Source organism: Phascolarctos cinereus, unplaced genomic scaffold (genome assembly GCF_003287225.1).
Source record: "Phascolarctos cinereus isolate Bilbo 61053 unplaced genomic scaffold, phaCin_HiC Scaffold_2;HRSCAF=192, whole genome shotgun sequence".
Lineage (NCBI taxonomy): Eukaryota > Metazoa > Chordata > Mammalia > Diprotodontia > Phascolarctidae > Phascolarctos > Phascolarctos cinereus.
Genome location: NW_027555625.1, coordinates 204,910,433 through 204,935,953, shown reverse-complemented (window position 1 = coordinate 204,935,953; position 25,521 = coordinate 204,910,433). Strand labels below are relative to the sequence as shown.

Here is a 25,521-nt window from a genome sequence, read left to right as displayed (position 1 = left end):
GCCTCTTATCAGAGGATCAAGTTAGTTATAGTCAGAGGGGCTCATCACCAGTTTGGCCACAGGTTGAAGTCGTGAAAAATATCTAACAAGTTTTAAAGAGATTGCAATCTACATCGTTGCAGCAAGCACCCAAAACGATGTAACCCTTTTTAACATCTTTATATAATATACTTGAAATGTGGGTTAGAGGATAAATCAATAATTTTAATAATAAATAATCTTTAGGGTTTTTTAAGTTTAGTTTCAGTTTAGTTCAGTTTTTTTAATTTTGTCTGGAAAAAATTTGATTCCATTTCCCATTGTACTGTCCATTTCAGTATGTCCCTTTTACTTCTTGTGCCCAGAAATAGCTCATCCATTAAACAGGTGCCTTGGGGATATCCCTAGCAATGTGGAAGACAAAATAGAATGAATATTAACAGTAGATCTGATCTGTTAAGGAAAAGAATTGGGAGCCAAGATGTAAGTTTGACTGTAAGAGACAATGATATCTAGTTCATTGGTTTGTATGGTGTGTCATCTTAATTTTGTACAATTGGTAGTTTCTATGTTCATGGGTCACTGTTATAGAGTTTGGATAATGTCATATGACTACATGTGTAGATTGAGGCCAATTCATGGTTAGACTTGTAATTATGGTTTATGTTACTACTCTACAGCATAGAACCTTACTGTTTCTCTCTGTCTCTTTCTGCCTCTGTCTATCTCTCTGTCTTTCTCTATCTCTGTCTATCTCTTTGTTTCTATGTAAGTAATCTCTCTCTCTCTCTCTCTCTCTCTCTCTCTCTCTCTCTCTCTCTCTCTCTCTCTCTCTCTCTCCCCCCTCTCTTTCTCTCCTCTTACTCTGTCTCTCTCTCACTGTCATCCTTTCCATTTCTTTCTCTCTCATGACCTCTCTCCTGTCCTCTTCTCTCCTTCCTTTCCCTTCCATTTCCTGAATCATAGACATGTTTATTTTTGCTTTTTGGTTTGTTTTTTGTTTTTGTTTTTTAACAAGAAGTCATAAGCATTGGACCTGGTAAGCACCAAATAACAGTGCAAAGAATAAAATTGACTCAATTTTAGAAGAATTGAGAAGGCTTATTTTGAATTTTGGAGATAACTATTATTCAGCTCTGTGTATACAGTCAAATCATCAGATTGTCAGAGCCAAGATAAGAATTCATAATAAACTATAAGAATAAGAATAAGAAAAATATGACTTATATTTAAGAAGACTTAACCATAAATTATTTAAATGAACTATTGAAACACAAAAATGGGAAATGGGCAAAAGAAATGACATTGACACCAACTATAGTGATTCATCCATAAATGGAAACAATGTAAATTAAATGCGACAAGGAAAACAGAAGAGTACCTCAAAGTACTCTTAGTACTTAGTACTAAGGTACTCAAAGTACCTTAGTTAGCAAATATTTGACTTACTTGACAAACTGAGAAAAGTGGCTGCCAAAGGCAACATTAGATTAGGACATAAAATCATCTATAAAATCTTATAAAAAGTGATGATTGATGATTATGAGAAGTATTGTCTCACAAAATAGAGAGAAGCAGTTAAGAGTAAAACCTGTCTAAAAATGCTTAGTAAGAAATCTAAGTATCCCAAGGATATTCAAGGATGAAAACAGAAAGAAGACAATAAGCAAAAGAAATAAATTATATATATATATATATATATATATATATATATATATGTGTGTGTGTGTGTGTGTGTGTGTATGTGTGTGTGTGTGTGTTCTCCAACAATGACACTAGAACAATCACATTTCAACATTCATATCCCAATGACTACTTCCTTACAGAGTAAGTAGAAATGGCCCTAAGAGCACAAAGATAGGTAAAGCAGACTGATTTGGTTAAAGAGATAGGAAATATGTGCTGGAGGTGATAAAATTGTTAAGGTATTGAGGTACCAGTTTGCAAGATGCCTAATAGAAGGGAGATTACCAAGTTGTGGGGGAAAACAAACAAGCAAAACCTCAAATCTTATTAATGTCAAAAGAAGGTTACTGAAAAAATGTTGATATGTTTCAACCTATAAACCTACTCTCCCAACTGTACAAAATTTCTATGAGGGTCATTTATTGACATTTTGAAGAGATCCTCGGTAAAGAAAGTATTAGTGAGGAACTTGCAAACTTTATAATTAATATTCAACAATGGACCATATCTTCAACATTTCACAAATGACTGAAAGATGTAGAGAATAGAAGATATTTAATTTTTCACTCAGCTTTTGTCATGGGCTTCATGATCTCCAGAAACTCATCATTCTGCAAGATGAAATTAACTCTGAATTAATGTAAGCACTCCTTGCTGTCTCAAAAGAGGTAGGGAGTAGACATCTAGGAGTCCCTCCCACATCTTCAGTTTGAGAAGTACACCCTGATTTATTTCACCTCATCATTTTCCAATGAGTTACTTTCCTGAGCTCAATGATTCCAAGAAATTCATCATTATGCAAGATGAACTCTAAATCTCTCATAGTGCTTACTTAGCACAATGTCACTCAATAGAACAAAGCAACACTTTACAGAAAGAGATGAGTGCCAGGGCAACTAAGCAGGAGACTAGTGCAATGCTTTTGGTGAAAAGTGAGCAGACCCTGAACTATGATTGTAGTGGTGAGAGTAGAGAAAAGGAAATTACAGTAATTGATGCTGAAGATGTAGAATTGACAGGAATCAACAGGCAACTGATTAGATGTGGAAGTTGAGGGTAGGTGACTGCAAAGGTGGTGGCACACTAACAAGAAATATCATCATAAGGTGGGTGAATTTTGGGTGAAAATAGTGAGTTCTTTTTGGGATGTTTTAAATTTGAGATGCCTATGCAACATAGGAATATCCAACAGATAGTTGGTGATACAGGACTGGAGCTTGGGTGGATTGATTGTATAAATTTCAAAGTTATCTACATAAGATTGATAATTGAAGTTGTGGGGACTTGAGAGAATCATCTGGAGAGAGAGAAGAGGAGGATCCAGGATAGAGATGTGGGGACAAAAATTTGAGGATAAAACATGGATGTTTATCATCCAGCAAAGAAAACTAAGATGAGGTGGCTTAAAAGGGAGAGGGAACAACAGTGAAGAGTCATGTCACTAAAACTAGGAAGAAGAAACTGTCTAGTAAGGTCAGATTGGACAATATGCATTTATATGATTAACACAAATGGCCACATATGACTTTTTTCTGTCCTCACAGAAAGTGTGAGGGTTTTTTTGTTTGTTTGTTTTGTTTTTTGACGTTCATTAATACACAGAGTAACTATTTCTCACACATGTTGCAGAGGGGATACCTATTCAAATACAGATTGGATTAGATGGCTTCTTGAATCTTTTGTAACTCTGAGATTCCATCACTTTCCCTTCCTACAAAGGTCATAATGAAATGAAGAGAAAGAGATTTTGAATGTGCTTATTTTCTATATGCTAATTAAGCAGATTCACCTATAAATATAAGGGTTTGACATTTGGATGATAGATGCTTAGCGGCTGACTTCATTGAAGAGCAAAAACTTTACCAGATAATAGGATGAAAGTACATAGTGCCCATGAGGAATTCCCATATTTAGAAAAGTAGATTAAAGTTAATATATATTACTTGCTACCAATGAAGAAGGATGTCTTCCTTGGGTCTAAATAAGCATTGACTTTTCCCTCAACATTAAAAAAAAAAACACCTTCTGGGAAGTTTGGAGTGTGTAGTTTTCTCCCATAGAACGTAAAGAGTTGATGCAGGGTGAATATTTTAATAATTATTTATTACCTTTAAAGTACCTGCTCCCAAACAAATACGAAGGTAAAGCATATTATTCTAAGAAAAGGAAAAGAAGAACGCTATAAAAAGAGCAGGGCTATAAGATGATTTTTGATTCACTGCGTACACAATGTACATTATCTTTTTCTCATTTGCTTATACACATGACAGAGATTCCTCTGAACTTATTCATCTCATCATCTTCTATCCCCACAGAATCTAGGAGAGAAAACAAATAGGACTGTGAAAACATGCAATACCTTGACTCCAAATGCTTCTCTGATTAATAAAAACTGATGTGGAGTATAATTGGTTTCTCTTGATGGGGAATCATCTTGTACAGAATTTTAATGAATCTTAGAAAGTAATTATCAATCGGGCACGTTTTCTTACATTGATTTGCTATTCCTTGAGCTGTTTTAACTCAGGTTGTTTCTGTGTTCTCATTCCACTGTCTGCCCCACTTCAGAATACTCTTAATGAGGGTGAACAGATTGAAACAAACCTACCTAGGCAAAATCTGTTAAAACAAGAAAATATTAGCTAGCAGACTTTTCTCAAAAGGCAATTCCCAATGTCTTCCCAGTTCTGTCTTACTGAATAATACAATCATAGCACTAACAAAGATTGTGAGAGATCCTATGTGCCAGGTAACTTCTACAAATACAGAACTTGGCAGAGAGTAGTAGGAAATCACCCATTTTTTAAAACCCTGCATCAGAGGATTGTGGTGCCCTGTCTAGAATTTTTCATTTCTGTCTTACTCAAGCTATAGATTTCCCCCCTTTGTTCTGTCCTCTATGATCACAAAGTATAGCCTTTCTTGAGTAAAGATCTCATATATGCACAATTATTAAGTAATTCCCCAGCTATTTATTTCCTAGGTAAAATAATTCTAACACTTTGAATATTTCCTCACAAGTCTTACTTTACAACCTATTAATCATCTTGCCCTAATCTACACTGTATTTTCTAAAATTATAGATAAGAATTTTGCATGGAAGAGAATAAAAGCCCAATATAGATTACACCCATCATTTCCACCTTGATCTATTAGGCTTATTATTCTGTCATGGAACTAGGCTAGATTTGTCCCTGATAAGATGTGTTCTTTATGAAACCATGCTTTCTTGAAGATATTTGCAAATTAATTTTCTGATGACTTTTCCCTGCATCTTTTTTCATGAGTAGAATTGAGTTTCAGAGGATTATCTTTTCCTTTTTTTTTTTACATTCAGATGTCACATTCATTATTGATTAAATTTCAGTTTCCTCTCCATCCTTTATAGATTCATGAAAAATGGATGCTATGACCCTGAATTGCCTTTCTTAAGTATCCCTGATAGGTAGGTCATCAAAGCTGAATAAATCTTTTATCAGTCTGGCCTATATAAATTATATTATGTTAGTTCTTCTGTTCCTTGGCCTTGATGTCTCACCTTCCCAACCTGACCACTTTTATATTTGCCTGGACTCACCCTTAGCCCTATACCTGAGAACAGAAGTATAGATTCTGAATATATATGCTTCTATTATTATGTACATAATATATACATGTATTATATATATATATATATATATATATATATATATATATATATGTGTGTGTGTAGTATCCCATTATTCTGTGATTAACCTGACAAATCTATATCTCCTCATCTTTATTATTGACCATGGTAGTTAATCATCCACATTATTATAGTAAGGGAAATGGAATTACTGGGAATGATCAATATGGAGGGACCCCATAAACTGACCTCAGAACGACCACAGAATAGTCAGTTAATAAATTTTTAGAAGTCTCATTTTGTGTCTAGCATTTGAGCTGTCAAACACAATGGTAGGAAGAAAAAACATTTTAATTCTTTGTAGCTTAATTTTTGCCAATTGGAAACAGCAAATTATAGCAAATGTTTCCTCAAGTGGTTGTATGGTAACTGTTTATATAGTGTTTTGAAATTATGGAGTAGAAGTTACCATAGAAATGTGAAGTGTTGTCATTTATTCTTAATCTAACATATTTTAGTCTTTTTCATTTTTGAATTGCATACTCAAGTTAAAGTGTTGAATTGTAACAATATAATAAGTGAGTTTAATTAAACAACAGTAAGCCTCTAAATGGATAACAAGCAAGAAACAGGCTTTGTAACTTATGCGTGAATCAGATAATGGTCCTAACAAAGACTATAATCATTCTGTGGAATGAGCTATAAACAAAAGATAACTGATGGGCAGCCCACATGCTTTCCTGGTATCCACATGGCAGGAAGTCTAGAGGAAAGCTGTGAGCACATGGGGTGGACTCCCTGTACATGATTTATAGGATGACATGGACAAGAGTATTACAGGATGAGAAGGCATGGGGAGGTATTATCTGTACCACTATCGGGAGTTTTCACCTCACTGAGATCACAGATCCATCAATGTATCAAAAATTGAAGTTGAAGTTGAAGACAATTATCTTATATAAACTCATCCTTTCTGAAGTGTATCCATGTCATGAAGTCTGTTATATTATTCCTGATTATTATTCCTTTTTTCTATGAATCCCCTTCCCCATGTCAGCATCATTACTTTCTTCTTCTCCAATGATTGCTTCCTTTCTTATCTAAAAAGTATAGATCTTCCCATCTGTAAAACAGAAACAAAAAGCAATGCTTTTTTATGTCTGTTGCATAGCTAAACTGAGATGTCATGCCATACCTCCAAATCAGCATGTTCCAAATCAAACACATCACTGTCCACCTGAACAACCTCCTCTTCCTTCTGAGAGGATAGGTACCAACAGCCTCTTGGTCACTCAGACTAGAAATCTGCACACTATCTTTGCCTCTTCTTTCTCTTTTACTAATTTAACACACATTTAGTTATCAAGTTCTGCCGATTCATCTTCCATCATAACCCTACTTTTCCCTTCCGTTACCCACATACTATTCTAGTCCTTCATGATCTCTCATCTGACTATGCTATTCTAACTAGACACTTTGTTTCCAATTTTCTTCCCTTATGATTCATGCCACATATGCTAACAGAGAAAGGAAAGAAGGAAAAGAAGAAAGAAGAAGGAAGGAAGGAAGGAAGGAAGGAAGGAAGGAAGGAAGGAAGGAAGGAAGGAAGGAAGGAAGGAAGGAAGGAAGGAAGGAAGGAAGGAAGGAAGGAAATATTTAAGTGTCTATTATGTACTAAATACTGTGCTAACTATTTATAAATATTATCTCACTTGATCCTCACAACAGTCCTGGGAGGTAGGTGCTATTATCCCCATTTTATAGTTAAGGAAACTGAGGCAGACAGAGATTAAGTGCATTACACAGGGTCACATAGCTACTAAGTGTCTGAGGCCAGATTAAACTCAGGCCTTCCTGATTCCAAGCCTAACACTTTCACTGTGCCACCTAGTTGTCTTCATATAAAACTATTCCAAGTATGTCATCATAGTCCAGTCAATCCATGATATCATTAGTATGATAACTACCCTAGGCAATGGAGAGTGTAACAGTACTAGGCTTTCTCCTTCATCTTGTCCATATCTTTCATAAACTTTTCATACTGTGTAATAATGATAATTATTAGTCCTTATATAGCACTTTGAAGTTTACAAAATGTCATATATGTTTGTGTATGTGATAAATCTCATTTGATTCTTATGATAACCCTATGAGATAGGTACTATTATCATGCTAATTTTACAGACGAGGAATTTGGGGCTGACATTCTAAACAGCTTGTCCAAAGTCATAGTTTATGGCTTTCTGAGACAGGATTTGAACTAGATCTTCCTAACTCTAAGTGGAACACTCTATCTATTGTGCCACATAGTAATCTAATTTATCCATTGGGATGGAAATCTCTTTGGTTTTGATTTTGTCATGCTATAACCCTGCTCAAAATCTTTTAATGGCATTCCATTTCTTTTCAAATACTCTCCCATTTACATAACTGGATCTGTAAAGTCCTCCAAAATCTCTTCTAAACTGCTTTTCCAGACTTATTTCTCACTACTTTCATATCCATATGACTTGATCTGGTTAAAGTGGAGTATTTATTCTTTCCCACACATGTGTTCCTACCTCAGTCTCCTATTGTATATTTATTTCATTCTGAATACCCTTTTTCTTCATTTTTGCCTGTTGAAATCCCAAGCAGTTTTCAAGAATCTTCTCTCTAATGCCATCTCTTCTTTGACTCTTTCTTTGATTTTCTGAACTGGATTTAGTCTCTATCCTAACGAGACTCCCCGTCCCTTTTGGCACTATATCTCTTTTAGGATATACATATATAAACACACACACATACAAGCATACATACTTGCATACATACATTGATACCTGCACTAATGTCTAGAGACTAGCAACTAAATTCAATTCAGGAAGAAATATTTATCTCTATCACGTTCTTACATTCTTCCTATTGTTATAGTTGTTTATATAATGTCATTCTTCCAACCCCTACCAGAGTATAAGATCCTTAAGAATTGAGATGACTTGTTGTTCATCATATACCTTATCCCTTAGCCTAATGCTTTGTTCCTATGAACTACTATTAGGGACTGTGAGTTCCACTGAACTGAAATAACTTGGTTAAGTGTGAATATGTCAACATGATTAAAACATTTCTAAGGTTATTGCATTGGAGGAAGTACAGAGAGAACACATATTTATTTTAATTAGATTTCTAGATCCAGCAAACATACGACTTGTTAGTTTTATCTTAGTGAAGTAATATTTCCTGGATATACAAAATGTAGTCTCTCTTTCACAGAATGAAACTATGCCCCCCAGTCAATGTTTTTCCTATCTTATCAACTGAATGGATAGGTCACATCTTGTTTTTGTTGTTTTTGTCATTGTTATCATCACTCCCTATGGGTCAAAATATAGTTGGAAAGGATTGTCCAAGTTAAGAAGCATTTATTAAGCACTTATGTGCTAGGCATTGTGCTAAGAGATGAGATTACAAAGAAAGACATACATATGCCTGCTTCAAGGAGCTTACAATCTAATGGGTTAGACAACATATAAACCACTAGGTATAAACAAGATATATTTGAGATAAATATTTGAAATCTTTATCTCAAGTGTAAGGCATTAGCATTAAATGAGCCAGAAAAAGGGCTTCTTTCAGAAGACTAGCTGAAACTTACGGGAATCCAGGAAAGCCAGGAGGAAAAGACAAGGAGATAGACAGTTTCAGCCATAGAAGATAGCCAGTGAAAAAGCACTGAGTCAGGCTATGGAGTGCCTTATGTGAGGGACTGAAAGAAAGCTGTCACTGAATCATAGGTATATGGAAGTGAATAAGATGTAAGAAAACTGAAACAGTAGGAAGGGGCAACATTCTAAAGGGCTTTAAAAGCCAAATATGGATTTGTTTGATGTAAAAGTAATAGGGAGTCACTGGAGTTTATGGAAATGGGAGGATAACATGATCAAACTTGTGATTTAGGAAGATTACTGGTAGCTAAGTGGAACATAGACTGCAGTGGTGAGAGGCTTGAGAGAGGAAGCCTAACCATAAGACTACTGCAAAAGTCCCTGGGTGAGATGATGAGGGTCTGCACCACCACTGTACTGTGCTTGTAGTATTATAGTTGATATTGGAGTATATAAAAGGAATTTTGTGAAGGTAGAATCAACAGGATTCAACAACAGATTGGATATGACAAGGATGAGAGAGAGTGAGGACTCTAACATGACATCTAGATCTCAGATAACTGGGTGATTGAGAAGATTATGGTACCCTCAACAGTAATAGTGAGGTTTAGAATAGGAGAGGATATGGTGGGTAAAGATGAGTTTGGTTTTGGAAATGTTAACTTAAGGTGTCTACAATAAATCTCATAAATGTCCAATGGGCACTTAGAGAAGAAAGACTGGAGGTCAGCCGAGAGGTTAGGGATGAGCAAATAGATTTGATAATCATCAGAATAAAGATGATAATTGAATCCATGGGAGTTGATGAGATCACAAAGTGAAATAATATAGAGGGAAAAATAAAGAGAGACCAGGAGAGAGGTCTGTAAAGTACCCATGTTTAGCAGGTGTGACCTGCATAAAGATCCAGCAAAGGAGACTGAGGAGTGGTCAGATAGATAGCAGAACCAGGAGAGAACAATATTGTATAAATCTAGAGAGAACAGGGTACAGCAGAGAAGAGTATGACTAACAATGTCAAAGGCTGTGAAGAGGTCAAGAAAGATGAGGATTGAGAAAAGTCCATTAGATTTGGCAATCAGGAGATTATCAGAAACTTCGAAGTGAGAAGTTTCAGTAGAATAATGAGGTTAGAAACTAGCCTGCAGAGAATTAAGAAAATCAGAGGAAAATAATTGGAGGCACCAATTGTAGAGGTCATTTTCAAGGAACTTAGACATGAAAGGGAGGACAGGGATAGGTGAATAGCCGATGAGTGTAGATGGATGAATTCAGCACTCTTCCAAATTATCAACAGAGTTTTGTGATGAGTCCACTTTGCTCAGATTTGTAAATGTTTATTTTACCTACTGTCAAGATACATAATGGCTCATGTTGAGAAGACCAAATGGTCCCTTCTGGATATGCTTTCCTTATAAATCCCACTGATGTACCTGGATCTGACCCTAGAAAAGGCATCCTGTCTTCTCACTCTTTTGTATTTTTGTTGCATTGTCCACATTTGCTTGTTTTAACTCCCCTACTTTTGCTCCTCATTGTCCATACCAACCTGCTCTTTCTGATCAGACATATATCTTCTTGGTAGTTCCTAGATCATAAATCTGAATAGTCCAGATAGAATTTTATTCATTATATAAGCTCACATTTGGAAGAGTCCTCAAAGGCAATGTAGTCCAATATGAACTTAAAAACGAATCTCTTCTGTTCCTTTTCTGACCCGTGGTCATCCAGCCTTTGCTTGAAGACTTGTAGCAAGAAAGAATCTACTCCCTTTTGAGGTATCTCATTCCAATAATTTAGATGCTTTGTATGGTTAAAAAAAGTTTTTGTTTTTGTTTTCATTTTCCCCTCTTACCTTAAGCTGAAATATGCTTCTCTTCAACTTCCACCCATGGCTAATAGTGTTATTCTCTGGGGCAAAGCAGAACAAGTTAAATCCCTCTTCCAAGTGACAGCCTTTCAAATATTTGCAAGCAGCTATCATGCGTTCCCTAAGTTTTCTTCTTAAAACATTTCACTATTGTATACCTGATACATATCCACCTTTTAAAATCAGATAATCATATTTTTATTTAAATTGTTGAATTTGAATTTGTGTTTAAATATTGAGGACCATAGTTGAAGATGGTGAACTGAGGAAGGCAAGGCAGTTGTGTGAGAACTAAACGAACAGGTCTGGTGAAAAAACCTGCACAGGGTTACCTGATGATAGTCAGGGGAACCATGGAAGTTCTGGAGTGAACAGAATGTGTCTTAACAGTATTAATCAGCTGAACAGAAAACTCACTCATGCAATTATATCACAAAGACACAATGCTTGAATCATGGTTTCCTTTTCATTCTCCCATCTTGCAGGCACATGCTAAGAATTTTTTAATGTACACTTTATGAAAAAAAGAAAACAAATTACACAGATTCCTCTGAGAAGTGATAGACAAATTAGTTTTCCCCTTTTCCATCTCAAGGCATCAAGATAAAGGTTTGTGATTAATGATTTGCAAGTCAATTAATCAACCATGGCTTTTTAAACCTCATTTCTCAAATTACTTCTCTTTCAACAAACAGTCTTTTTGACATCTCCATAGCGTCCCTAGATTCACTTTCACGTTAATTGAAATTCCCAGCTATTTTTTATTCTTCCAAGCTTATTGGTATAACCTGTTTATGAAATATTTGCAAACACATTACTATTCACCTGTAATATGTCCAGGGTAAGTAGTAAAACAATACTTGGTGCTCCCAAGTACTGAAGAAAATGCAGAACTCAGGGTTCCTGACACTATACCTTTCCTTCCAAATGGAAGGAAATGTCATTGGGCAAGTCTGCTCAGTCCATATGGTAACAATTACTTTCTGCTTTGTTTTAGTTTCATGCCACTGTCAATGAAGGAGTTGTGGGAGTGATTGTCAATTTAACGGTTGAAGACAAGGACGACCCTACTACTGCAGCCTGGAGAGCTGTCTACACTATCATCAATGGAAATCCAGGGCAGAGTTTTGAAATACATACCAATCCCCAAACCAATGAAGGAATGCTTTCTGTTGTCAAAGTAAGAATGGTTCCATTTCTCTCTTTCTTCTTCAGTGGGAGTTGAAGGATATCCAAAATAGATTGGAAGGACACTGTGGTTTAAAGGGAAGGGTACAGGATTTAGAGGCAGAGGATCTGGATTTAAAAACTAGTTCTGCCTTTTACCCCTACTATGATCTTATGCAGGAGGTGGCTCAGTGGACAGAGCACTAGGCTGGAGTCAGTAAGAGCTGAGTTCAAATCCAACATCAGACACTTACTAGCTGTGTGACCCTGGGCAAGTCAGTTAACCTCTGCTTTAATCCACCGCAGAAGGAAAGGGGACACTACTCCAATATCTTTGCCAAGAAAATCTCATGGACAGTGTGTTCCATGGAAGTATGATGAGTCAGACATGAATGAATGACTGACCAGCAGCAATAACCTTAGTCACTTAGCTCATTGTCCTCTCTGGTGCTCATTGTCCTAGAAGGTAAAATCAAGAGATTGAGTTTGATGATTTTCAAAATCTATGATACCATGATTCGAATCCAATTCTATATCATGTACAGTAAAACATTCATGATTTTGGAAGCACTTAGAATGGAATGTATAGAATACAATAATATACATGAGTGCCATCAGCAGGGAGTCTTCCTGCTTCCTTCCCTTTGAGTTGCAAAGATTAAATTGCTACAGTATCCCTAGAAGACTAGAAACCTTCTTTCACATCATGAAGGAGGAACCTGTTTCTCATCTGGAAAAGAAATTACAGAGAACTTAAAATGTGATTTGAAATAATGTTTCTTCTGCAGATTTAGTTTAATCCAAATCTGAGTTTCTAAGTTTCTTTGCACTTAATTGACTTGAATATTGTATCTTGCAACAATTGACAATAATCTTGTACATATATATTGTGTGTCCCCTTTCCCCACTTTACCAAATCTTAGGAAAATATATGAGCATATTGTAAATAGCCAACAATTCAGTTTTCAGTAACCTTTCAATAAAACCTTTTGCTAGAGAAGCCCAATAAGCCAGGCTAGCCCTAGGTTTCTTCCCCCCCCCCATTTTACTTAATAGTATTTTACTTTTTTCCAATTACATATAAAGATTGTTTTTAATATTCATCTTTCAAAGATTTTTTTTTGCTGGGCTAGGCAATGGGGTTAGGTGACTTGTCCAGGGTCACACAGCTAGTAAGTGTCAAGTATCTGAGGGTGGATTTGAACTCAGGTCCTCCTGACTCCAGGGCCAGTGGTGCTCTATCCACTGTGCCATCTTGCTGCTCCAATCTTTGTAAGATTTTGAGCTCCAAATTTTTCTTCCTCCTCCTTTCTCTCCCCATATCCCCTCCCAAGATAGGAAGCAATCTGATATAGGTTATATGTGTACAATCATGTTAAGCATATTTCCACATTAGTCATGTTGTGAAAGAAGACAAAACAAAAGGGGAAAATAATATGCTTTGATCTACATTCAGACTCCATAGTTCTTTCTCTGAATGTGGTCAGCATTTTCCACCAAGAGTCTCTTGGAATTGTCTTGGATCATTGCATGGTTGAAAAGAGGTAAGTCTATCATAGTTGATCACCACATAATGTTGCAGTTACTGTGTACAATATTCTCCTGGTTTTGCTCATTTTACTCAGCATAAATTCATGTAAGTCTTTGCAGGTTTTTTCTGAATTCTGCCTGCTTATTATTTCTTATAGAAGAATAGTATTGCTTTACATTCATATATCACAAGTTATTCAACCATTTCCCAATTGATGTAGTTCTAGGTTTCAATGAAACATAGGTTATGGGACAAATTAGCCAAAATAACTTCTTCCAGGGAAGTTTCATGGACTAAGCGAGAAGGTAGCTTTGTGGTAAGACCATCTTTTCTCTGGAACTCAAATCACCTTCATGCCTAGATCATTGCAATAGTCTTTCTACCTCAAAACCATTTCTACTCCAGTCTATCCTCCACTTAGCTGTCAAATGATCTTTCTAAAGCCTAACAGGTTTAACCATATCAGTCCACTCCCTTACTTTCAATAAATTCCACAGTGGTTTCATACTACCTCCAGGATCAAGTATAAAATCCTCTGCCTATCCAGTAAAGCCTTTTGTAACCTGGGCCCTTCCAAACCTTCTAGTCTTCATACACATTACTCTCCTCCACATGTTATCCTATCCAGTGACACTGGCCTCCTTTCCATTCTTCTCACATGACACTCCATCTACTGATTCTGAGAGTTTTCAGTGGTTATCTCCCATGTCTAGAACACACTCTGTCTCTGTTTGTCTCTGTTTATCTCTGTCTCTCTGTGTCTGTGTCTGTCTATTTCTCTTTCTTTGTCTGTCACTCTGTCTCTCTGTCTCTGTCTCTCTCTGTCTCTCTGTCTCTCCCTCTTTCTCTGTCTGTCTCCCTCCACATCCTAGTTTCCCTTTATTCCTTCAACCATCAGCTAAGACCCACCTTCAGCAAGAATTATAATCTTAGAGTATTCCCTCTGAAATCACCCACAATTTATTTCATGTATATTTTGTCTGCACATGGTTGTTTACATGTTGTCCCTTTTCCCCATCTCACTCCCCCTAAGACTGTGAGCAACTTGAAATCAGGGGCTGTCTTTTGCCTTGCTTTGTATTTCCAGTGTTTAACAAATGCTTGCATGTAATAGAGACTCAGTAAACACTAGTTGATAGACAGATCTTCTAGGTTTTCTTGAATCCTTGGAATCAAGATCTATAACTTCCTTTGGTAGATTATTCTGAAGCTATAGCCGAGGTTTATCTGTTTCTCTATTTTTTTTAAGCTAACCTAAATACATATGGAAGTGTGTTTAGTTTGTTTATCTTAAGGCAGCAGTGTGGTATAATGCAAAGATCAATGGCTTAAGAATCAAATAAGCTGGGCTCAAGACACCAATAGCCAGGGGAAGTTCCTAAACCAAAGTATTTTTAGTATGACTAAAAGCATTGAAAATAAAATTTACTTGAGATACAGGGTGTCCCAGAAGTTTTAGTGTACTTTTAAGCCACTAAAGCTTAAAAAAAGAAACTATTGTAATGTTTACATTTGGCCATTGGAGTATATAGCTTTTCAAATGGTTCAAAAGTCTTAGTGCACTTTTAAGCTACCTTTAAAACTTAAAAATGCACTAAGATTTTTGGGACATGCTGTATACCTATTTTTTTTTAACAGATGTATGGACCTATGATTTTATCAGTGCTTCCTGACAGTGAGGCCAGCTCTCTACCATTGTACACACTGCCTCACAGCATACACACACGTACATACACACATACCTACACATACATGATCACACATATGAAACATCTGCATTCACCCAAAAAACCCACTCCCAGGAGATGGTTTTGAATGTCGCCTCCTACTCCCATTGGAAAAGTTATATCCCCAATGACCAAATGTAAACATTAGAATAATTGTTTTCTAGTTAAATTTTATTTGTTGTTTTTAATAAATAGTATTTTATTTTTTCAATTACATGTAAAGATAATTTTCAACATTCATTTTTATAAGATTTTGAGTTCCAATTTTTTCTCCCTCCCTCCCATCTCCTCTCCAAGACAGTAAGCAATTTGATATAGCTTATACATGTGCAGTCCTGTAAAACATATTCCCACATTAGTCATGTTATGAAAGAAGAATCATATCACAAGGTGGAAACCACAAAAAATAAAAACCAAAAGGAAGTAGAAATAGTATGTTTCAATCTACATTCAGACTCCATAGTTCTTTCTTTGGATATGGATAGCATTTTCCACCATGAGTCTTTTGGAATTGTCTTGGATCATTATGTTGCTGAGAAGAGCTAAGTCAGCCATAACTGATCCTCGCACAAAGTTGCTGTTACTATGTACAGTGTTCTTCTGGCCCTGCTCACTTCACTCAGCATCAGTTCATGTAAATCTTTCTAGGTTTTTCTGAAATCTGCCTGCTCATCATTTCTTATAGCACAACAGTATCCATTACATTCAAATACCACAACTTGTTCAGCCATTCCACAAATGATGGGCATTCCCTCAATTTCCTGTTCCTTGCCACCACAAAAAGAGTGGCTATAAATATTTTTGTATACATACATCCTTTTCTTTTTTTAATGATCTTTGGAAAGAATAAATATTTATTCCAAGATTTATCACCCAACTCTGACTCAAACTACATGGATGTGGAAATTGTTCTTTACGTCTTTCTGATTTACTTTAAAGCCCATATTACATAACTGAGAGTATCAAACAGATCATGGAATCAAAAATCTCAGTCAGAAGGGACTTTAGAGTCCATTTAGTCTAACCTATTCCTCAATAGAAATTACTTCTCTGACCCTGCTAACAAGTGGTCTCCATCCTATGTTTGAAGACATTCTATAAAAGAATCCTAATTCCTTTTCCACAAAGGCTGTCCAATGCTTGAGGCAGATGTTCCTTCTCCCCTTCCCACCTTACTTTCTCTAGAATATATTTAGTTTTTAAAAATGATCTTTCAGTTTTTCTATGTTATTCTTAAAATATGTCACTTAGAACCAAGCACAATACTGCTGTAGCATGACTAAGGTCAATTGAGGCAGGATGATCATCACTCTCAGTCTATCCTCTAAAACTTAGTCTTTATAGGATGGGACTGGAGGAGCACAATGAATGGTGCCCCCAACCCAGAACTTATCTTTAAACAGTTGTTGCAGTAAGAGAGACCCGGGATGTATGGGTTGCCATACTGATCAAAACAGATATTGGCCAGTGAACCCAGGCAGGGAATGGGAGTACTTCTTATCTGTAGCTTTGTGTTTCCCACCTAATTGAAAATTTAAGAAGCCAAACATTGGCAATTCACATTTTTATCAACCTATATTTATCAGCTTTCTATGTTTGGTTAAAGAAATATTAAGTGAAAGGTTATAACATTGATGTTATATTCTTAATGACTTTCCTGAGTTCTGTGCTTCATCTAACCTCATTAGCCAGTTACTGATATGGATTTAATGCCTTATTTTACTTAACCTCAGGGCTTCATAATGTCATCAGTGTGGGTATCATCTTTGGTAATAATATAGGTTGCAGTTCTCTCTGTGGTTTTAGAGAGCTGCTAAGGCTGGCATTCTCATGAAATGGGGATAATGTGGTCATAAGTGCTCCCAAACTTGGAGAGACTGGGCCTCACATGATGTGCAGATACAATGTCACCAAGCCCTTGCTTAAAGCCTTTCTACTTTTGAAGAGACTTTCCAGGAATTATGCTCCTTTGGACTAACTTTCAAGAATAACATATTATGATTCATTGATAATCATGTTATTTGCTCTTTTGAAAACAACTTTCCCTGACAGTGCTTGTTTTTAGCAGCACCTGGGAATAGTACTCCTCTAGCTGTTGGAAAATTCTAAGGCTGACATGATTGATGTGTTAGAAACATGAAGAATATAATTTCTGGAAAGCCCATTGTCTTTGCAGTCTATACTTTATGGTGGCTATTAGCTTTAAACTAAGGCAACACTTTAGATTCTTATACTTCCAGGAAGATGAATGGGCAGCTTTAAAAATGAATCCTTGATTTTATCATTACCTTGATTTAGAAATGCTCCCAATATTTACAGTTTTAATGGTCCTACAATTGGGATGTGAGTGATATTCTTCGCCTTTAATGGGAAAAAAAGTCTGCACATCTTTGAATTGTGGCCTCGTCCTTAAATGCCCACATCTTCCCATACATATGTATATATTTCTGTCCTGAGATGATTCTCTGCATGTTTTTCAGCCTTTGGATTATGAGATCTCAGCATTTCACACACTACTGATCAAAGTAGAAAATGAAGATCCATTGGTTCCTGATGTAGCATATGGCCCCAGCTCTACAGCCACAGTACAGATAACTGTCTCAGATGTAAATGAAGGCCCGGTTTTCCACCCAGACCCCATGACAGTGACCAAGCGTGAGAACATCACTATTGGCAGCATGCTATTGACAGTAAATGCCACCGATCCTGATTCCTTGCAGCATCAGACCATTAGGTGAGTATATTATTTTCCAGTGTAAGGCTGGAATGGGAAGTGTAAATGCCTGCTCTGTCTGCAGAAGCTGGTTGTCAGGTGCAACATAGCATTAAATTAAACTTGTTAGAGACCTGGAGAAGGCACAGGAATTTGTCATAATGAAAAAAGTTTTGAGGTAATGGAGCTAAGAACTCTATTAGTTAGCTGAGAGATAACAGCTCTGCCTCTCCTGAGGCTGAGCAATAAGGCAAACTGGAGTATAAGAAGTCAGAGAGACAAGGTGAAGTTGTAGTTCATTGTAGAGCTGTCAAGTGATGAGAAAAATGTTGGCTTTAGATGCTGTGTAATGGTATCAAAGATGCATGCCCATGTAGGGCTTGGACTAGATGACCCTTGAGGACCTTTCAACCCTGATTCTTTGTAATTCTGTGATAAAAGTGTAGGGTTGGTAACTACCCACAGAGAAATTTTATTTAGAGTTATTGTATACTGATAAAAGTGTGTGGGAGTGGGAAGGGAGTAAAGAGAGAGATTTCAGAATTGCTAGACCCATTTCTCAGATTATGTATGAGGATCAAAAATAGTTATTGTCAGATTAGTATTAAGCAGACTATGATTAACTAATGCTTAAGAATTTGAAGCTGCAAAATGAATACTTTTTTGTGAGATATATGTGTGTATATAGATAGATAGATAGATAGATAGCTGTCTCTCTACATGCACATGTGTGAACCTGTGATTTTACTAGTGTAAGAAATGCCTGATGAAGAAACTCACTCCATTGATGTGCATCAATAAGTGGTAGAACTCTGAGAGGTTTGTGGAATCAGATTTAGAGTTGGAAGAAGCTCAGAGCCATTAATTCCACCTTGCTGCATTTTACAGATGCAGAAACTGAGTCACAGAAAGGTTAAGTAACTTGGTCACAGTCGCATAGCTCCTGTGTCTTAGAAAGATAGGACTTGAAATTAAATCTTCCTGACTCTAAGGCTAGACCTCTACAGCCTCTTATGTGCTCTGTTGCCTCTCTTGCTGTCTTGTTACTTAATAACAAGGTTTCATCCATATGAAGCTCATATGTATATACACATATACAAAAGCCCAACTTGTTTTTCAAAAGATATGTGTGTATAAATTAGAATCACTTGTAAAAAATCTACAAATTGGCTTTTTAAGTCCTCCATAACTTAGCTCCAGTGACCTAGACTCCTTGCTCTTCTTCCTACAGGACTCTCCATCTCTTGACTCTAAGCATTTTCACTTGCTGCCCTGAATGCGTGACATGCTCTCTCTCTCTTCCTTTCCACCGCCTTACTTCCCTGGCTTCTTTCAAATCTCAATTAAAATCTTACCTTTTATAAAAAGCCTTTTCCAAGATGGCTCCCTCATGCCAGTGCCTTACCGATATTTATGGTTTGTACATAGTTGCTTGTATGTGTTTCATGTTTGCCTGCCTTTTCTGAGCTTCTTGAGAGCAAGGGCTGTCTTTTGCCTTTCTTTGTATTCCTAACACTTAGCACAATACAAGGCACATAGTATGTTCTTAATTAATGCTAGCTGATTGACTGACTAATTGACCCCAAATCTTTTCCTCAGTAACTGACTTGCTTACCTCCAAAAAAAGATATAGATGGATATAGATATGATATGTATACATGCACACACATATATTTACATGTGAGTATACACATATACATACACATGCATGTATTTATACACATATCAGATATATAATTCAAAATTTCTAAAATGTAATATATCCAAACAAGCTTAGTTGTATGCTTCTCTTTTCTTCACATGGAAGAAAACAGATATGGAAAAGGGAAAGCTATTTTCCAATTCCACTGAAGGAATCTATTTTGCAGCAAAACTTTCTGAAGTTTTGATCAACAGGATAAAGTTAGAAAAGAATGCCTAAGTCCTATAAAAATGTGAATCTGAAACAGTAATCTTCTTTTACACAGAACCTGGGAAAGGAAATGCACCATTTAAATATCAGCAGGAATGCTTTACTTAAGTGCCTCTGTGGAGAGACCTCTAGCTCAAAGGAACATCAGCTAGTCTTCAATTTTCAGATGTCTTCAGGGAAGTTTAAATGTAATTTTGTGTTGCTAAAGTAAGGGTTGAAATAGGTGGCTCTTCTTCAGGGAGAATAAAATGGAGTAAAATGTTGCTGATATGCTAAGTGACTTGTGTGGAGAAGAATGGCCTTAGTTTAGTGGATAGATGGAAGTTGGAGTATGATATAGGGGCATCAAAAATAATGAAATAGCTTCACACTTCTGAAGTAGTGCATAATCTCCAGGTTTCAAGTTTTAGCATCAGAAAATCAAGTTGAAGTGATAGAAACAGTTTGCTTTTCTGCAGGTGGAATATCTAAGAGCTCTCCTATTTACTGATCAATCTTTGCCAATTATGTCTTCTTATTGATCAATTTCTTAAGTAGAAAACAGAAAATCAGTATGCTTTTGCTCATTTCTTTGACTTGCTTCCTTAGAGAAACCTGTTAATCAATTACTGTCACTTATTTTTGCTGAGGAATGGATAAACTCTATGGGTCTCGCAGCATAGGTCAGCACGACAGTGGGGCTCTTGGGTCCATTGCACTCAACCTGGAACTTGTCAGAGTCCTCTTACTCTGTGGGAGCTGGTAGGAAGTTCAGTAATACCCAGACTATATCAGTGGCAGGATGTGCTGTGTTTCTGGGAACCATTTTGTGGGGAAAGGTTCAATTATCATTTGCAACCTTTGATCTTGCACAATGAGAAGTGAAATCTCATGAGACTGGTGATTGCATGTAAGAAGTCTTGGGGGCAGAAAGAGAAATCTGTCTAATAATCATGATCCTGATGCAGAAATACAATAAGAATCAATTGCCTTGAGAGATTCTTTGGGAAAAAAAAACACACAATATTCTGTTGGGAAAACTCATGGTGCATAATAGATTTTAGAAAAAGATCACTGAGAACACTAATTTGTTTCTTAAGTGGAGTTCACTATTTAGCTAATTAGGAGCCAACTAAAATGTTCCTTAGCCTCCATCTCCTAAAGAACCTTCAGGCCTAGAAAAAAGCAACTTAATTCAACAGTGATCTCTGTAGGTTCTGGGATTATCTATAACTGGGAACCAGTAATTTAATAATTATAAAACATTTGATCCATCACCTAAAGCTACAAAACATCCCAGGAGAAAATGTCATTTCAATTCAATAAATGTATTTTTAGATCCTGTTAGATACAAGTCTCTGGGGTGCAAAGACAGAAAATGAGACAGTGCTTGTCCTTTTGAGCTTATCTTTTATTGGAAGGGTACAACACATGTACAGATAAGTAAATAAAAACATATATATTTTTTTTCTTACTACACTTGTGATTTTTATAAGTCTAGGGTGGGGGCAGCTAGGTGGCACAGGGGATAGAGCACCTGAGTTCAAATCCAGCCTCAGACACAGAACAATCACTAGCTGTGTGACCCCGGGCAAGTCACTTAACCCCATTGCTTGGCCAAAAACCAAACCGAAACAAACAAACAAACAAAAAACAAGTAAGTCCAGAGCAGTGATTATCAAGGTTTTTTGTTTCAGGACCCCTTTACACTCTTAAAAAATAATGACTCTTGCAAAAAGCTTGTTTTGTGGGTTATAGTTATTGAAATTTTTGTTATTCAGTTATTTCATTCATGTCTAATTCTCCATGACCCCATTTTGGGCTTTTCTTGGCAAAGATACTGGAGTGGTTTCCATTTTCTTCTCCAGCTCATTTTACAGACAAGGAACTGAAACAAGTACGATTAAGTGATTTGCCCAAGATCACATAGCTAGTAAGTGTCTGAGGTAAGATTTAAACTCATAAAAATGAGTTTTACTGATTCCAAGTCCAGTGCTCTATCCATGTGGCACCTAGCTGCCTCATTGAAATTCATCAATATTCAAAATTAAATTTTTTTTTGTTATTATTATTATCAAAATAGTTTTTGACCTAATAAATACAGTGAAAGCATTTCAGGGACCCTTAGGAGCAGAAAGACCACAGTTTAAGAATCTCTGGTTTAGGGAAAGTCTCATGGAAGATGAAGGCTTATAATTTTTTCAGTCTTTGAGAGTTTTTGCACAAAGAGGCAATGTGACTTGCCTAGAGACACACAACAGTATGTGTCAGGGATGGGACTTAAACCTAGGTCATTTTGATGCTGCGATGAGCTCTCCTTCCATGCACTATGTAATGCTATTTTTCATTTACAAAATAATTTCAACAAGAAGAAGAGAGCACTGGTTGCAGGTCAATAAGAACAAGCAGTAAGAGGCCAGGAAGATCAGCAAAGGTCTAAAGTAGAAAGTAGCACTTGAGCTGTATGTGTTCTTGCTTTGAGTGAAGGTCTCCAATCTTTACCAAACTATTTGTTCAACAGGTAAATTTTCCTCATTATGGAATCAGAGTAAATAATTGACCTAATCTTTAAATGTGAAAACCTTTATGTCCCCCAGAGGGATAGCTAGGTGACACAATGGATAGAATAGAGCACCAAGCCTGGAGTCAGGAAGACTTGAGGTCAAATACTTTCTTAGACACTTACTAGCCATGTGAGCCTATACAAGTCACCTAAATCATTTTACCTTAGTTTTCTCATCTGTGAAATGAGCTGGAGAAGGAAATGGCAAATCACTCTAGTACCTTTGCCAAGAAAATCCCAAATGGGGTTATGAATAATCAGACATGACTGATATATCTCAACAACAACAATGACATATTCCCAAGAATACATAGATAATTGGTCTTGGGACATCCCTCTAAACTAACATTCTCACCAAATTATAGGCTTGTGTCTCTCAATCTAACATTTTACATGAGGAATATCCATTCAACTGTTGATTGATACTCTCTTCTCTTTTATCCAATCAAGAAAAATAATTATGAGGCAGCTAGGTCGAATAATGGGCAGAGCTTTGGATTTGGAGTCAGGACACCCTAATTTGAATCCTGCCTCAAGCACTTAACAGCTGTGGAACCTGGGCAAATCATCACCTTTTTCATCCTCAGCTTTTTCATCTTTATAATGGGAGTAAAATAGCACCAGCTAATTAGCAATACTAGGGCAGCTAAGTGGTACAGTGGATAGAGTACTGAGCCTGGAGTCAGGAAGAGTCATCTATTTGAGTCAAATCTGGCATCAGACATTTAGTAGCTGTGTGAGCCTGGGCAAGTCACTTAACCCTGTTTGCCTCAGTTTCCTCATCTGTGAAATAAGCTGGAGAAGGAAATGGTAAACTGCTCCAGTATTTTTGCCAAGAAGACCCCAAATGGGGTCATGAAGAGTCAGGTGCAACAGAAATGACTGAACAACGATAATAGCACCAATCTCAGGGTATGTTTGTGTAATTGAATGAGAAGATGTGTGTACTTTGAGAACCCCAAAGAGCTATGTAAATAGTAGCTATGATAATAATAAAAACAAAGAATAATTTAAGTTTAATTGGGACATTCATTGATCTTTTCTCAAACTTTACCTCTGTAGACAGGTACCATCTGTGGATCAAATGACATAATCTTGGCACAGATCTCTGGCTGTGAATGCTCCTTTAAATTGTGTTCTATGATATTATTTCTAAAAGTAGGGTAGCTGGAACCACTTTACAACAAGTAAAAGTATAATTCTTTGTGATGTAAAACAGAGCTACACCTGGCCCCTTTTTCTTTTAAATTTGTATTTAAGGAACACGGGTACAGCTCTTAGATGAATTGGACTCATTCCTTTTTATTCTTGCAAATGGGAAGACAAGCACTTTTATCTATGCTGATAACAGTATTTTGTTATCTTGAGCCAGGAGTGGACTTCAATAGCATCTGAGCCTGTTGGCTAATTGTTCTTAGAGTGGCTTGCCAACAGTGATACTGTAAGTGAAATCTTTGTGTTTGGCAGACATACTCCAGCATTATACTTACCCTATCTAATGTGTGAATTCATTCTGTAGCTGAGGGTGTAATTCACAGCTTGTTTATGCCTGTGGGCTCATCAGGCAGAAGAGAGTCTACAGGAACCATACTGTTTTGCTAGTATGGTCAGGGTGGTCAGGCCAAAAATTCTACGTTAAGTGGCATAGCGATCTTGGCTCTTAACCAACTGGGAGTATTTGAGCAGATTCAAAGGTCCTCTTTGAAGAAAATATCAACCCTATCTGCTGGCATCATTGTACTGCAACATTGCAGAGAAGTGGGGACCACTACCCTTTGTGCCCTATGGGCTAGAATGCAAACTAGGCTTCTAGGCCACTATGGCTGTGTGAACTTGATCTCCTCTATGAACAGCACAGGGATCTCTCTTTAATAAACAGGACAGAATGTCAGCATGATAGGGTCCACTGGGAAAATCACTTGTCATTTGACTATCATCTAATTCTTGTCAAAAGCTCATAACTTGATAGGCAGTCTAATGGACATGCCAAATATTCATTACTCTCCTTTTTCCTAGCTCTATTCAATTCAATAAATATTTAAGTGCCTGCTAAGTTCAACAGAGGTGGGGCATAGATGGAAAACAATGGGCACCTAAGTGATGCAAGGGACAGAGTGACTTATCTTCTTGAGTTCAAATCTGGCCTCAGTCACTTACTAGCTGTGTAAACCTTGGCAAGTCACTTAATCCTGTTTGTCCCAGTTTCCTCATCTGTAAAATGAGCCAGAGGAGGAAATGATAAAGCACTGTAGTATTTTTGCTAAAGCAAAAAAACAACAACGGGGGCAGCTAGGTGGCACGCTGGCCCTGGATTCAGGAGGACCTAAGTTCAAATCCGTACTCAGACATAACACTCACTAGCTGTGTGACCCTGGGCAAGTCACTTAAACTCATTGCTTGCGCCAAAAAAAAAAAGAAAAAAGAAAAAACAACAACAAAAACAAAACAAAACAAAACAAATGCAATCACAAAGAGACATGATTGAAACGACTGAACCACAACGTATTCAAAGTACTGTGCTAGGCAGTGGAGACACAAGACACCAAATTAAATAGTGTCTACCTTCAAGGAGCTCTGCTTGGGAGGTACATCATGTAGACAAGACAATAGTTACAAACAATGTAAAAAATAATATCAAGAGAGAAAATGATCATAACTGGGGGGTGGAGAGGGAAAATGGAGATGGAATCAGCAAAAGCCTACTATAAGATACGCAATTGAGATGCGCTTTGATCTAGGCACAGCATAAGGAGAAGAAAGGAGTGCATTCCAGATATGGGGCAACATTGGAGCAAAAGCACAGAGAGAAGAGGTGGAATGGTATATATGGGGAGCAACAAAGGGCCCCGGATTGTCCTGGGTGGAGAATGCATGAAGACGAATAAAATGAAATAAGACTGGCAATGGAGCATAATATACTTGGACCATGGTACCTTGGTTGTCCATGTAAAAACGTTGTCAGTGAATTAAGATTTGATGTTATGCCCACAGCTTTGACAAGAACGGTTTTTTGTGTGTCTCTCAGAGCTGTATTAAAGACATTGTCTCCACTCTTGTCCTTGTTTAACAATTCTTAGGTATTTCTCTGCTTATATTAATTTGCAGGGGAAAGTTTATCCCTTATGATGGACTTACCTGCTTAT

At 36.9% G+C, this 25,521-nt stretch overlaps 1 protein-coding gene across 1 annotated transcript in view; it reads left to right on the top strand.

The window, feature by feature from the left end:
• The window catches only part of CDH13 (cadherin 13), a 1,264,852-nt gene that overhangs the window by 1,134,808 nt on the left and 104,523 nt on the right, over positions 1–25,521 (top strand). The window contains exons 9-10 of the mRNA XM_020992657.2: positions 11,784–11,966; positions 17,692–17,945. Of these exons, the coding sequence (XP_020848316.1) occupies positions 11,784–11,966; positions 17,692–17,945 (437 nt within the window). The remainder of the gene's footprint in view (positions 1–11,783; positions 11,967–17,691; positions 17,946–25,521) is intronic.